Source organism: Phycodurus eques, chromosome 5 (genome assembly GCF_024500275.1).
Source record: "Phycodurus eques isolate BA_2022a chromosome 5, UOR_Pequ_1.1, whole genome shotgun sequence".
Taxonomy (NCBI): Eukaryota; Metazoa; Chordata; class Actinopteri; order Syngnathiformes; family Syngnathidae; genus Phycodurus; species Phycodurus eques.
Genome location: NC_084529.1, coordinates 19342589 through 19356931, shown reverse-complemented (window position 1 = coordinate 19356931; position 14343 = coordinate 19342589). Strand labels below are relative to the sequence as shown.

Sequence of the window (14343 nt, the reverse complement as noted above, 5' to 3'; positions counted from 1 at the left end):
CTTGTCTGAGAATCTGCAGGAGCAAAGATTTCAAGATTGAAAATGTGGATGCTTTCTAGACAATAACGAGTGACTATAGTTAGGTTAGGTACTTGTGTGTGAGCCTGGTTTTTAAAAATGCATCGCTGTCATGCTTCGGTGCAGAAGCAAGCGGTCAGTCATGAAGGCAAGAGTGTGCAGATTCATTTCAGCCTAGTCAGCTCATCATTTTTGTACTGAATCACTTATGGGTCTGAGACCTTTGAAAAAGAGTTTAGGAAGATGATGTAACCACAGTGGTTTGCTTTTGTGAAAGACTTTTTGTATATGAGAGCAACATAATGTATTATACCAAAACTTGTGAGAAAACGATTTTTTTTATTTTCTGAGAAGTAGTGATTTTGTAGATGCCAGGGTTATGCCCGAGAGTGACGATATGTTTGATGTTACTGAGAACTGTCGCGCAATCCTGTTTTAAGACAACAAGCTAGGGTAAGCTAGTTTTGAAGCCTTGAAATCTGATCAGTAATAATAGAGGCAAACCATCCTTCCATCCATCCATTTTCTGAGCCGCTTCTCCTCACTAGGGTCACGGGCGTGCTGGAGCCTATCCCAGCTATCATCGGGCAGGAGGCGGGGTACAACCTGAACTGGTTGCCAGCCAATCGCAGGGCACATATAAACAAACATTTCCACTCACATTCACACCTAGGGGCAATTTGGAGGTGCCAATTAACCTACCATGCATGTTTTGGGGATGTGGGAGGAAACCGGAGTGCCCGGAGAAAACCCACACAGGCACGGGGAGAACATGCAAACTCCACACAGGATTGAACCCCAGGCCTCAGAACTGTGAGGCAGATGCTCTAACCAGTCACCCACCGTGCCAGAGGCAAACCAATATGTAAAATAGTGTTTATTATATAGACAAAAAAATACAACAAACAAATGCATCAACAGGAAAAGTGAATGTTAGAAAAAACAAAGCATATAATGTAACAATAACAGCCTTTCAAAGACATGCACTTTCTGTTTTTGTTTAGTTTTTTTTTTTTATCCTGGATCTCTCACCCCTGAAGACTCCTGTTTCATTTTCATAGCATAAACTTACTTCTTCTGTAGCTCAGTTTTGCCAGATGCAACACAGAAGTGCGATTCAGGCTGAGCGTGTCATCAAACCAAACCATGGCAGCTGGTAGCATTTCAACTCAGAAACTGTCACAAGTAATTAAAAGCTTTCAACTCCCCAACACTGACCTAAGAATTGATACGTGTAGCATGAGGCATGTATTCAGTGTTGACAGCGAATCAACTGAGGGAGGGGAACTCTCAGAACCAGAACTCTGACACAAAGACATAAACGTTGATGATGTTCTGGCCCGAGTCACCCTGGACTGTCAGGTTGCGCATGGACAGTTTGAGTACCGTCGTCAACGGTCCAATCAGCGGCTTCACCTGCCGGACGACACCTAGACCAGACAAAAACAAACGAAAAAGTAAAACACATGAATTGTTATCGTAACATCACATTGTGGAGAGCAGTGTTTCCCAACCTTTATTGATCCAAGGCACATAATTTACTTTAGAAAAACATCTTCAAACACAAATGTCACAAAAAGTATAAAAAGTTTATGTTCTGTGACATCACCATCTCCTCTCATTGAAATGAATGGCAATGCAATTAATCCATTCCAAACCAACCAAGACAGATGCAAAAAGGTTTGTAGCATGTTTTATAAATAAAGAAAAACAGCACTCTACAGTATTGTACTTTATTTCATTTAACTTTTTTATTTGTATGCGCATTTATTAGGCTTTGTTTTACTCTGCTCTCTGTCGTTAGGTCAGCATTGCAAATGAGAATCTGTTTTGAATTGCTTTACCTGGATTAAAAAAAAAAAGGTTAAATAAATAAATGCGGCAGTTTCAAGTTGAATAATGATGTAATGTTATCGGAGTAAAATCGTAGTGTAAAAAAATTGTAATATGAGTAAAAAGTCTAGAGAATAACATAAATAAAGTCGGAATATTACAACAAAAGGGTCAAAGGTTATGGAAATGAAGTTGTAATATTTTAAGAATGAGGTAACAGTGTTACAAGAATGAAAATGTAATATCATGAGAATAAAGTAAACCATTTTCAAGAATAATGTCAGGTTTTTCTCTGGAAAAAAAGTGGTAATATTATGAGCATAAAGTAAAAAAATATTTTGTTTGAGAGAAGTTGTCATATTATAAGTCCCCCAAAATTTGAGAATCTAGTAAATTTTTTTGGGGGGGGAAAGAAGTTGCAATTCACAAGAAGGGTGTAAATTTAGGAAAATAAAATTGCAATGCTCGAGAATAAAGTGGTAATGTTACAAGAATAAAGTCACAATATTACAAAAATAAAGTTATGAGAATAAAGTCAGAGTATTACAAGGATAAAGTTTTAATTCTGCGTGTGAATATAGTCATAATGTTATAGGAATAAAGTTGTAAAACTACATGTAAAAAGAGATAATATTGTGAGAATAATGTTGTCATGTTCCGAGAATAGAGTTGAAATATTAAAAGGACTAAGTCGTAATATTTTGAGAATAAGATTGTAATATTCCAAGCAAGTATTCGTACAAAGATTTCACAAAATTTGGTTTTGGGTGGAGGTGTTTCTACTAAAAAGAAGGTAGTATGGATAATTTCCATGGGCCTTCAAAGAAGCTGTGTTGTTGTTTATGGAGGAAAGAAGTTCAGCTGCTACACTAAGCACATCAGTCGGAATACTTTGTTCTGCATTTCAAATGTCGAGGACAAGTGTCGGCTGGGGAAGCCATATTGATTTAATTTACTGTTCCCTGGAATGGAGTTTGGAGAGCGAGGAAGCGCAGGCAAGACTGACGTGGTTTGGACCATACGTGCTGAATATGGAGCTTCCAGGCAAGGAGGAAAAGGGGAGGAAAGGCAACGTGGGTGGTGTAGGGATTTAGGATTGGGGGGTTACCAAGAAGAATCCCTAGGGACTGGGAATCGGGATCGAGCCCTCTCACGAATTACGAAAAACTGCGAGTAATTGACTTCCCCCGAAAATGTTTATAATTGCCTGTACAGCGATGCCTTGAGATACAAGTTTAATTTGAGAAAAAAAAAAAAATGTAAATTATTTTCCCATTAAAATGAATGGAAATACCCTTAATCCATTCCAGCCCCCCCCCCCCCCCAGAAAAAAACAGACAATTTTATAAATAGAAGTCTCTAATAATGTATTTTACAAAAACATACAGTAATTACATAATGAAATAGAAGGTAAAGGAATAAAGTTTTGTATCACAATTTGTGCTTCAATTCAATGGGCATTGTACTCCTCCTCGTGGTGGCCAGCAAGAGGCAATATAATACACACAAAGAAGAGTTTCACAACTAAGTCGGTAAGCTGCAATAATATTAGTCATTTTTTCACAAAGGATAAAGAATAAATGCCTGTGAATATTGTTATATTGTCTGTCTACACGTGTTGCTCCATGTTTTGTGTTCAAATATCCATTGCTTAAAGGGGATACTGCCAAAACGTTGATGTTTTATGTTTGCCCATCTTTGGTGTGATGCATTGTTTGTTAGCATTAAGCTAAACAGACATATTAAAGCAAAGCTGCACAACATGTAATTCTCTTTTTTTTATATTTAGTTTGACAGTCAACTTCAACTTAGTGTGGCAATAAACAGCTTGAATCCCCGCTGTGCTCTGTAGCCCTGACATCAGCCCCCACCATGCCTATTCATTCCTGCACGATAAATACTTTATTCTTTTCAAGTACAAGGACCATGGAAATGTGTAAATATTGTGTGCAATTCAAGCCCCTGGCATTTGTATTTTCATCTTTTTTATCTTGACTTATTTTATCTCATTTTCTTATTCTATTTATATTTTCACAAGTCTTGGGACTGATTGGGCTAATCTGGGACCTTGGGTATCAAACTTCGTGCCATATCTTGTGTAAATGTGTGTTTGTATGACAATTAAAGTCACATGTGCATATTCATGCGTCAAAGACTCTCCGTAACTTCCATTGACAAACCAGGCGAAACATAGCTCCTCCACGACATAAAAATCTTGCCTCTCAGTCGAGAAACATACTTCCTTGGACCAATTACTGTGCTACTTTCCTATTGAGACAGAGCTTTGGCACCATCTTGTGGCACCTTCGGGCATCTCAGGAAGAGGCACCCCAAACACTGATAGGAGAGTTTTTCAGCAAATAGACGAGAATAGGTACCACAGGAAAGGGGAAAAAAACGCTAATCGGTGAATTCACGACAAGTAAATCGAAATTGGGTAGCACAGAACATCGTAATAATACGTGACTGGCGCGGCATGATAGCAGAAGCCACCACACACTCTAATTCTCCTCCCTCTCCTCTTCCCCTCTCCTCTCTTCCCGAGGGGGCACCCAGCAGGGTAAATGAGTCCCATGTGTGTGTGACCGAGGGGAGCGGTCGCAGTCACGCGATACAGCTGCGGAGGCACTCCTCCGGGGATCCATCTTTAACTAAAAGAGAGGCAAAGCTAGTGTAACTGCTGTCTCTACCACTTTGTCACTTTTCTTTTGCTCACTCGTCCTTTTGGGGGGTAGGGGAATTCTGTGGGCACTCAAGAGGTTGCAGAAGATTTTCATGATAAAAAATTCTGAGGAATGGGGCCAATTGCTACCAGGGTTGCCCCCGTGTTTTGCTGTTTTCGGATGAAGTTGCCGCAGTGACAGTGGCGCACGACTGAGATTTTGTTGTTTCCAAAGCGTCAGCACCATTCATAAAAAAAAAAAAAATAATCTTCCACGGACATGGAATAAGATACCAAATTTTGATCCAGAAAATTATTGTCAGTCATACATAATAAGCCGGTCGAGGCACGCAACATCATGGTCGGGAAGAGTCTCAGCAGAAAGCACACAATGAAGCTGTCCAACGCCTCATTTCTATCAAACAATAGTCAAACCTAAACACATTTTTTTACTGCATTGATATTTGTAAACTGTTATTTATATGAAATGTGGCTTGTGTTTGTGGTCTAAAGAGCTTCAACGCCTTGCTCCCTTATAACAAAACTGCAAAAATCCATCACCAAACCATAAGACTAAGAGCCTTTTCACACTTTGCTTGGTTTTCTTGGTGGTCACCATGGGGCAGAAAAGACAGATGACAGCACCCCAGTGCAAGCTTGTCCATATTTGAAAGGAAGTCGTATGGATGCTTTTTCGCTGGTTAGTCTATTGCTGTTAGCACTGTGAAATCAGTCTGCCAAACTCTTCTCCGATTGGATGCGCCTTCTGACGTCATTGCGTAAAGTGAATATTTTTCAATTCGAGGCGCGGCACTTCGACGGCAACCGCCCATCTTGCGGCGTTCCATCGTCGTGTACCGTAGCACATACACAATGATGGGTTAGTCCTACTAAGCGCTGCGTCCTGCTAAGTGCAGTGTGAAAAGGCCTTAGGGCCCGCCGAAGTTCAGGGTTAGTGTTGAACTTGTGTCCTTATGGTCCCAAAGCAAAGTCCTTAAAGCTTCACTGAAATCAGCCACTGCTATTCTCAACACAAGCACTCACTGAAATAGATACTACAAAGTTGTCAATATTTTCAATGACATACAGTATATTAAATATGTTTCAAGATTAGAGATTATATTTGGGGGATACGGTTGAGGGTTATAGTTGGTGTATAGGGTAAGGAAAAAGGGATAAGTTTAGGGTCAAGGGTTAGGGTTGGTTTAGAAAAATGTGATGTTTAAAAGCTGGAAAAAAATAGGGCTGATATGCCTAAATCAATCTACAATGAACAGGTTTAACACACAAGACAAATGAAAAGTGCACATAGGTCTCTGGTTATGGTGCAAGAACTTGTTCACTGTGCTGACACCATTGGTGAGCATCCAGGTGGTATACAAGTTGTCGGAATGCTAATGCAGCAAGGGAGACCGTTTTTTGGACATTTTCTAAGACACAACCAGGATATATTTTGTACTACTGCTGTTCAGCAGTCATGATTTCCAAGAAATTTAAATCTCAACATTGTGGGCCCTTCAGGATGGGTTAGCAGTACAGTCACTGGTACATGGACCTACTGGAAGGTCAGGCTGTCCAAACACGACCACTCCAAAGAGGAGGCGGAATATTTTTTGGTTTTTTTTTGTTTTTTAGGGGCTGGCACATGCGGTGCGATATTTTCAGCTCAATTGAAAGTGAGTCAGAGTTACAGATCTCTCAAATGGCCCGTGTTTCACTTTTGGACGGCATTGCTCACTAGGGAGTGACGTCACCCAAACGTAGCCGAGTGGGGAATTGCTCGCTTCTTTTCTTGGCAGTCGTGAGCCGCAACAGCTGAGATGATAAAACACGCATCATTATGTTTAACCGCAACTTTTGTACCACTGCAAGTGACCTTTGGAAAAGGAAAGACCCTCAAGTGAAGAGCAAAAAATAGACTTGACAACGTAGCGATGAGGTGGAAACTTGACTTAACTGCATGGTTCAATCCTTATATCATCATCGCCTACACAAATACGTACTCAAAACTTATCACACCTACTGGCTTCAATGTTAGGCACACCAGCACAAACTGATGAGATCTAGTACGAAAGAGATGTCACACATTAGGACTTTACAAAAATAACCGAACAATCGTAAACATACATGAGTATAATAATGCCACCAAATCAAAATAATAATGCTACACTATTTTCATAGAATTCTGAGACAAAATCTGAGAAAAAGTGAAATTCTTTTACGGATAATGATGTGTTTTTGCAAGAAAATGCTGTCATTGCAAGAATACAGTCAATTTTACAAGAAGAAATGTTGGAATTTAATGAGGAAAAAGGTTAGAATTTTATGAAAACAAAATTTTTATATAAAGAGACAACATCCTAGAGTTATCTAACTAGTTAAGTAATAAAGAGAAAAAGGTAATAATTTCACAAAGAAGAAGTTGTAAACCCAGGAGAAAAAAAGCTGCAATTTTCAATATGCATATGCAAGATGCATAACTATTAAGTTAGAAGAAAACCATTTTCATCTTTAAAGGGAAAGTTTTAGTTGTGTTTGCAAAAATAGTAGTTAGTAGTAGTTAATAGTTGTAATTGTAGAAGAATAAATTTTTAATATTACATTAAAAAAAATAATACTGCATATATTTTATTAATGTTTTACTTGACAAACTTGTGATATTACAATCATAAATGAGGCCTATTAAGGAACTTGTCAATTTATATTTTAGTATAAATTTCATAAACAATTAAATAGTCAGTGTTTAGCACATTAACTATACATTAATGCACATTATAATTTTTTGTTAATTCTTTTGCTCTTATTAGAATGAGCAGGGGTGCCTAATAAAGTGTGTCAGCACTTGCAAATGGAAGACACAGCAGTGTTGTAGTCGGTTGCTATACAACTGTGCCAGAGAGGTTGGATTAGTATAAATTAAATGAGAAACGTTCACCTGAAGAGTTACTGTGAGTGATACATCCTGTAAACGTCTACATTGAATGCAAGTATCTGCTGTGCTATCGCTTCATCTATACGCTGAAGTCAGGGGACCACCCGAGAGAGGCCTTGTCTTGTTGTTAAAGGCTGCCTTGTTGGGAGGATAGGCCCCAGTGCTAATCTCCATTTAGGCAGACAGATTATTCCTTATGGTCTTGGCGCTCTCTGGCGTGTCCTTGTCATGATTCATGCCACAATGACATCCACCACGGTGGAGTTACTGCGCCTTATCTCCAGGGCTGTCCTCGACTCCTCATCGGCGCAGCCGTGAGTCTGAGCCGCAATTTCCAGCGATTCTGAAGTAGTCATGTCTCACACAAGAGGCTCACATTCCACCGGACGCTGCCGACTACCTGCACAGAGACAAACTGTACACTTCCCCTTTCATTCACCTCACTGTCCGTTTCACCGGCTGCCAGCGCCGACGCCGCATGGCTAACCCTGTTTCATATCCGCGTACCTTACGAAACCGCACATGTACATTCCCACTTGCATTGCAAAAATGAAGGGAATTTTGCTGTGGCTTGATAAATGTGCTGTGCTGTTTTTGCCCCAAAGGAGGATAAATGCTGCATTGTCTCTTCCAAGACTTGAAATGTCCTGCATTTGAAAAAATAATAATAATAATTTAAAGACAGTGGTTGAGTAATGATACATACAAGTCCTTCCATTACAAATAATTACTCATGAAGAGGAGTCATTCCAGGGATGACTAACCCCACTGTTTGGCTTTGCTTAGGTTCACACATGATGAAGAGGATGAAAATGGACTTGTCCCGTGCAAATGACCGTCTGCTCAACTTTGATTGATGGATAAAATCTAGCTGAAAGAATGGTTGGCCGGAACTTGAGAGGGACACTGATCCCCGATGTATGTAAGACATTCTGTGTAAGACACTAAACCATCATACATGACAGCTGGGTGCTCTGGGATACCACTTTAGGAGGCGATCCTGAGAGGGAATGAGGCTCAAAGAGCAGATTCTGAAATTAAGAACAAACACCAAATAGTGGGCGCTAAATTGCACGATCGCCCTAACAGATTGCGATCGGTATAAAAGTGGTGGAGACCAATGTATTTAAAAGAGGGCAAAACCCTCTTTTAAATACACTGACTTGAGCATGTAACTTTTGGGAGCGCAACGCAAGCACAAAATGAAGTTTGAAGTGATAGAATTGGAAGTGTTAGTGGAAGAGGCAAACAAACATGACACTGTTACAGAAAAGAAATCTATCACTCTAATAATTTTGGTGAATTTTTCCAGCAACTGCGGAAAGAAACATGTTTCGTTTGATTTAACTTGTCCAGTCTGGGGTTCCGTTGCTCCGGGAGAGGCCAGCACATATAGTCACAGTGCACTGAAATGACCCAGACGAATGGAAATGCAGAGTTTCTACCCCGAAACATCCATTTAGTTCATTAAGTTTGCAGAGGAACTGCACTAAACTTTTATCATTGAGTAAACACATCAAGATGCTGACTATTGTTATGTGTATCTTGCAGGCAGTGCTTAAATTTGTGCTTATACAGTATGTCTAAATACTACTCTGTGGGGGGCTTCTTGGCTTCTATTTTTACTTGGCAATTCAGAGCAACTGGTCCCAATGAGAGGAGGATTAGTGGGAGCTCAGGTGTGTCTGTGTGGTTTACTGCCCTCTCGGTGAGCTACTAAGGCCCCTCAGCAGAGTTATTCTAGGGGGCCCCCCGGGGAGGTCAAGGGTGGCTAACCACTTACTGTCAATCATCCCATCATCAACTCTGTGCAAACATGCGCCTAATCCACTGTTAGTATGAATAATGCCTTCCTCCACTGTTTGTCTTTCCAAGTATGACGGGCCAGGGATCTTGGCAGTGGGAATGATCTACAGACCGGAATAAATGAGCGTAGAAACAAGGCAATAGCGGAGGGTAAGAGCGAAAGCTAACACCTAAGACTTGTGCCAAGGTCAAATGGTAAACAGACGCGAAAAGAAAATAAGTTGGAATAAAAATGTTTTGTTTGTTTGTCCATCCATCTTTCATGACTCATACGTCTTGTTTTTGCAAAAATAAAGCAGGCAACACACATTTTTTTACATTTTAACCAATGTTTAAAATGTGAGGGACCCCACACAAGATAAGGAAAAGGCAAGAGAAGTGTGTGGCGTACTCGAGATGACCAACATGGCACGGCACACGATATGTCCACTGACAATTGGTTATAGTAAAACTATCATTTAAAAAAATATTTTCATATTGCGGAGGAGGTGGATCTGAAATGTATGCCCCGCAATAAATTATACGAGAAAACGGCAAACACTAAATAATCTTACACCCCACACTGAGGAAACGGAGCACAAAAGGTCCATGAGCTGGCCTTTGGAAATCCACTTTGAGGTGGATCAGCATTGTGTTCACCTGAGTGGATTTTATGTGGTCGACTCCAAAACTGCGGTCGTCATGGGTGTTGGTAAGTGTTTCTAAAAGCTAAAGGGCCTTTTGTGTTTGTACAGATGTCAGGGTCGTCATCCCAAAGCGACAGCGCTGGGAGAGCCAGTGATGGATGACGGGGAGCTCGGAAAGAGCGCCGCTGCTGCGCTGACTTGTTTTAAGCAAAAGCGAGCAGAACAGAAAAGACCGGCAGCCAACCGAAGCCTTCGAGAAGCCCCCGTTTTATGTGAGCAAATAATACTGGGTATTTTTTAATTTTCCCTTTTCGAAAAAAAAAAGAAGGATCCAAAAATAACGGACAAAGTGAGCTTGATTTCATGCACTTGTTCATTAGTGGAGCCTCAATGTCTGCAACGCTTCACATCCCAGCGAGACACAGGAGATACTGGAAACTGAGCTTCCTTAAGTGACACGTCAATGAGTTTCATACAGTGCTTACGTAACCCGGAACATCTGCACTCCAAAGTGCCAGCTCGCTAAATCAAAGTAACATCTATTCGATTTCTCGTGATGGGCAACTGGTGTCAACATGCGAGAGCTGCATCCAATAAGCATCCAACAGGGGCCCCGCACAAACAGGCCTTTCATGTGGTCGTCACTTTAAGTGCTGTAATGTTCGGCGAGACACTGAGGCCTCGCCTGGGGGAAACGGAACAATACGTCCAACCACATGAAGCTAAGTGCCCGGGATTACTTCTTCTGCATATTTTTTTTCTATGCTCTTTCCCTCGTCCATTGAATAGAAATCTTTTGCATTGCAGCCAGTGGAAAACACCGGCAAATCCCCAAAAGACAGTAAAGTACCTTTAATAGTGTTCACCTCTTGCAAAAACAAACATACACAGTGGAACATATTTTGCAAAACATGCAGTACTGTTTACGTTCATTATCATTCTTTAAAATGCAGTGTGGCTTTGGCATTGCATTGTGGGAAAGCCATGTTGCATTCTGGGATGTGCCAGCCCTTTTGGGCTCGCTGTACCCACGGTGAACATAAATAAATGCTGCGTCCCACAGTGAGAGACGGAAAATTAACATGCAAGAAAGGGAAGAGTTTTATGTACACCATGAAGCCTCGTGAACACTATCACCAGCAGATTCTTGTACCGTGGTCACAGGCGGAACCTCTCTCGGTGCAGTTAACGCCCACTGGCTGGGGGTGAGTTTGAGCCCGCTAATTAGCCGTCGCTAGCTTGTGTGGAGGGACTGCTTCAGTGCCTGCCACGCTGCATTCACAGAGGATTACGTTTTTTTTTTTTTACTTGTCTCTGTTTGTGTTCACCTATGTAAAGCATCTATGGGTATTTAGTACTGTACAAATTATTATTATTATTATTATTGATGTTGTTGCTACAATAGTACTGACAATAGATTTGGCCAAACTGAACTCCGCAACGAAATCACAAACATCATTCTCATGTAGCTATTACTGTATTTCCTTCTCTTACTTTTGTTGGAGACATACTGAGGGCTAATTTAGAGAAAGAAAGAAAAAAAAGGTATCGGCAATGTGTGACACATGAAGCTAACAATGTTTGCCTGGTGTGAGAATAAGCCCAACTGAGCCTTTTGCGTGTCAATGCCAAGACTTCGCAAAAACAGAAAATACAGTAGTGGGTAAACTGAGATAATTTAGCCTAAAAAATGTAGTATGTAAACCAAATTGTTCGCAAACCAGGTCATCAATAATCCGAGGTTCCACTGTACTTCAACGATGGTAATAGACAGCTCAAAAGCATATCTTGAGCCAGTTAGCGCACATCTGTTTCTTCACAAGTGTACAAGACATAGATAGTTGTGTGCAGCCACAATAGAGCCTGAAGCAGTCATATTCTCTCAAGACAGATGTGCATGCTGACAGCCCACCCCTCCATCCATCCATCAAGGGGAGGAAGGCCTTCCACTACCCCGAGCCTGCAACTGAGCACTCAAAGCAAAACAAACAATGTGCCCAGCAATGTGTCATCCTTGGCTTCGCAGCAGGCGAAGAGGCCGCAACTCGCTTCAACAGATAGCAAAATAAAAAGGATGAGACTTGCCTCCACCCACACGACGTACATAATGAATATCAAATGCGCAGTACAATAGGATACATTATTCCCATACATATTTATACGGTGTAAGGAATATTGCAAAAGGGCAAGCCATGAACTACATAAACTGTTACTCTGTCTTAACCGCGAGGCTCTGCACGCTGATGCCAAATATCTGGCGAGACACAGAAACGGGCCTTTGTCTACTCGCGCCGCGAACCACTATGAGGACAAGTCTCCGATGGCTCCACGACCATGATGACAGTTACACGATGCCGCCGAACTGCAGTCAGCGTGACGACCTGTATCACATGCACTTAAAGTCAACTTTGCTTTTCTCCCCTCTCAATCGGCACATGAGAGTTTGATTTAGAGAAAGTACAGTGGAACCTCAACATGGGAACATCCCAAAAGTGGTCCAAACATCAAGCCATCATCATGCGTGCCTCCAGCAAGTCTTGTGGCAAATAAAGGACTTAACTAAAGTGCAGTTTGCTTCTTCTTTGTTTTGTTTTTTTATGGCAGATAGGTAACGTGATAAAATGGAGCTTATGCAAAAGTGTCTTGGTGCAATGACAAATTATCTATCAATTACTTACATGTATCCCTCAATTCTCTACTCTCTCAACTCTTGCCCTCATTAGGGTCAGGGGTGAGCTGGAGCCCATCCCAGCGGAAAGGTTGCCAGCCAGTCACAGAGCAATATCAAATCCCAGTTAATATTAGCAGGCAGATGCTAATGTAAACACACAGCAATACCAATAAAACACCACTTGGTGACAGAAATGCTTTGCATAGGTCTTCCTGTTCCGCCCCCATTTCGCATCTGTCAGGCACTGTCAATGTGGTGAATAGTTTTACTTTATTTTATTTTATTTCACAGTGGTTAACTCCTCTTTACACATGTATGTTAGTTAATAATGGCAAAATGTTACTTAAAACATTGCCTGTATCGTAATAGTTTAAACTATCAATAGACCACAAACTCTTATCCTAAAACAGTTTAACGCCATTTCTTCAATCATAACATTTCTCTTAAAAAATGGCTTGCAGATGATATGATGAAAAAAAGAAAAAATGTATTGGGTCCGCATGTACTGTATATGCAAATGTAATTTTTCCGCTAACCACCCAGGCTAAAATTTGCTCCTCCCCGACATTCAAGGCTTGTTTCTCAGTCGAGTTGTATCACTTCAACATGCTTCTTTGACACCAATGTACAACGTTACTATTAGACAGGGCTTTTGGTGCCATCTTGTGCCATCTTCAGGGGGTTCACAAAAAGAACAGAACCGTGAAAATAACTAAGTCCACAGAAGTGAAAGTGTGAATAGGTGACGAGTGAGCCGCAAATGTGGAGGGAGTACTGTTTTTATGACGCTGTGTTTATTTCCTATGCGACGCTGTGTTTATTTCCTATGCGACAACAACTCGGAAGTCCCAGACCTACCTGATTGTTATCCACTTTGGAGATTCAGCTGTAAACGCATACAATACCAACGCCAATCCAATGTAAATATATAAAAAAGCTGTCACTCACCCACATACAGTCCGTTTTCCACGCGCTTGATAATGTCGAAGGCGTTATCTACGTTGCCCGCCGCGATGTCGAACTTGACGTCATAGCTGCCCAAGCGGTAGGAGCCGTAAGCCGGCACCGTGGTTCTCAGGAAAACGATCTCTGTGGCCAGAAAACACACCCAAAAAAAAAACAAAAAGACAAAGCATTTGGGTCTCTTACTGAAAGGTCACAAGAAGGCTCGTAAGGACTTTATGAGCAATGACACCTCTCATGTTAACACACATAAACAGACTCCGCATGCAATTGCTGGCTGACATACTATGCCGGTGATTGCAATGGTTACTTATTTCATGCCAAGATGGCATTTAACACAACCATCCTTATAAGCATTATGGAACAGCGACTTTGGAGCAAAGTGTATCAATGATTGGTGGCCAGGGACAAAAAAAAACCCCAAATAATATTAGTCGTAACAACAGTGACATGGTTAAACTGTTAAAATCACCATGATGTACAGTATACTAACTTCCATGTAAGAAACTAACAAAAATATGATTTCTTTCTTATTAGGGTCATCTGTTTATTTCCAAGAAACATTATGCACAAATTTGGATAAAAACGCAGAGTTCATTTATATTATCGCACTATAACGCAAACGGTAGCATCACGGCATCCCTGCCGTGATTCTCCATGAATCAGGAAGTAGCCTGCGGACTAACAAATGGATGGCATGGCACGAACGTAGCAATCCATGATATATTTTACTTTTAGAGTTTAGATTATTGTATAAACGTTTTCCTTGAATCTACTTGCAGAACCCTGGATTCTGTGCGACAGTTCAGTCACGTTCAGTTGAGTCACTCGA

General features: G+C 41.0%; 1 protein-coding gene across 1 annotated transcript in view; it reads right to left on the bottom strand.

The window, feature by feature from the left end:
- Positions 1-877: 877 nt before the first annotated feature.
- Positions 878-14343, bottom strand: part of fbln1 (fibulin 1) — a 49063-nt gene continuing 35597 nt past the window's right edge. The window contains exons 16-17 of the mRNA XM_061677960.1: positions 13497-13637; positions 878-1448 (exon numbers count right to left, since the gene is read on the bottom strand). Coding sequence (XP_061533944.1) covers positions 1309-1448; positions 13497-13637 — 281 coding nt within the window. The 3' untranslated portion in view covers positions 878-1308. The remainder of the gene's footprint in view (positions 1449-13496; positions 13638-14343) is intronic.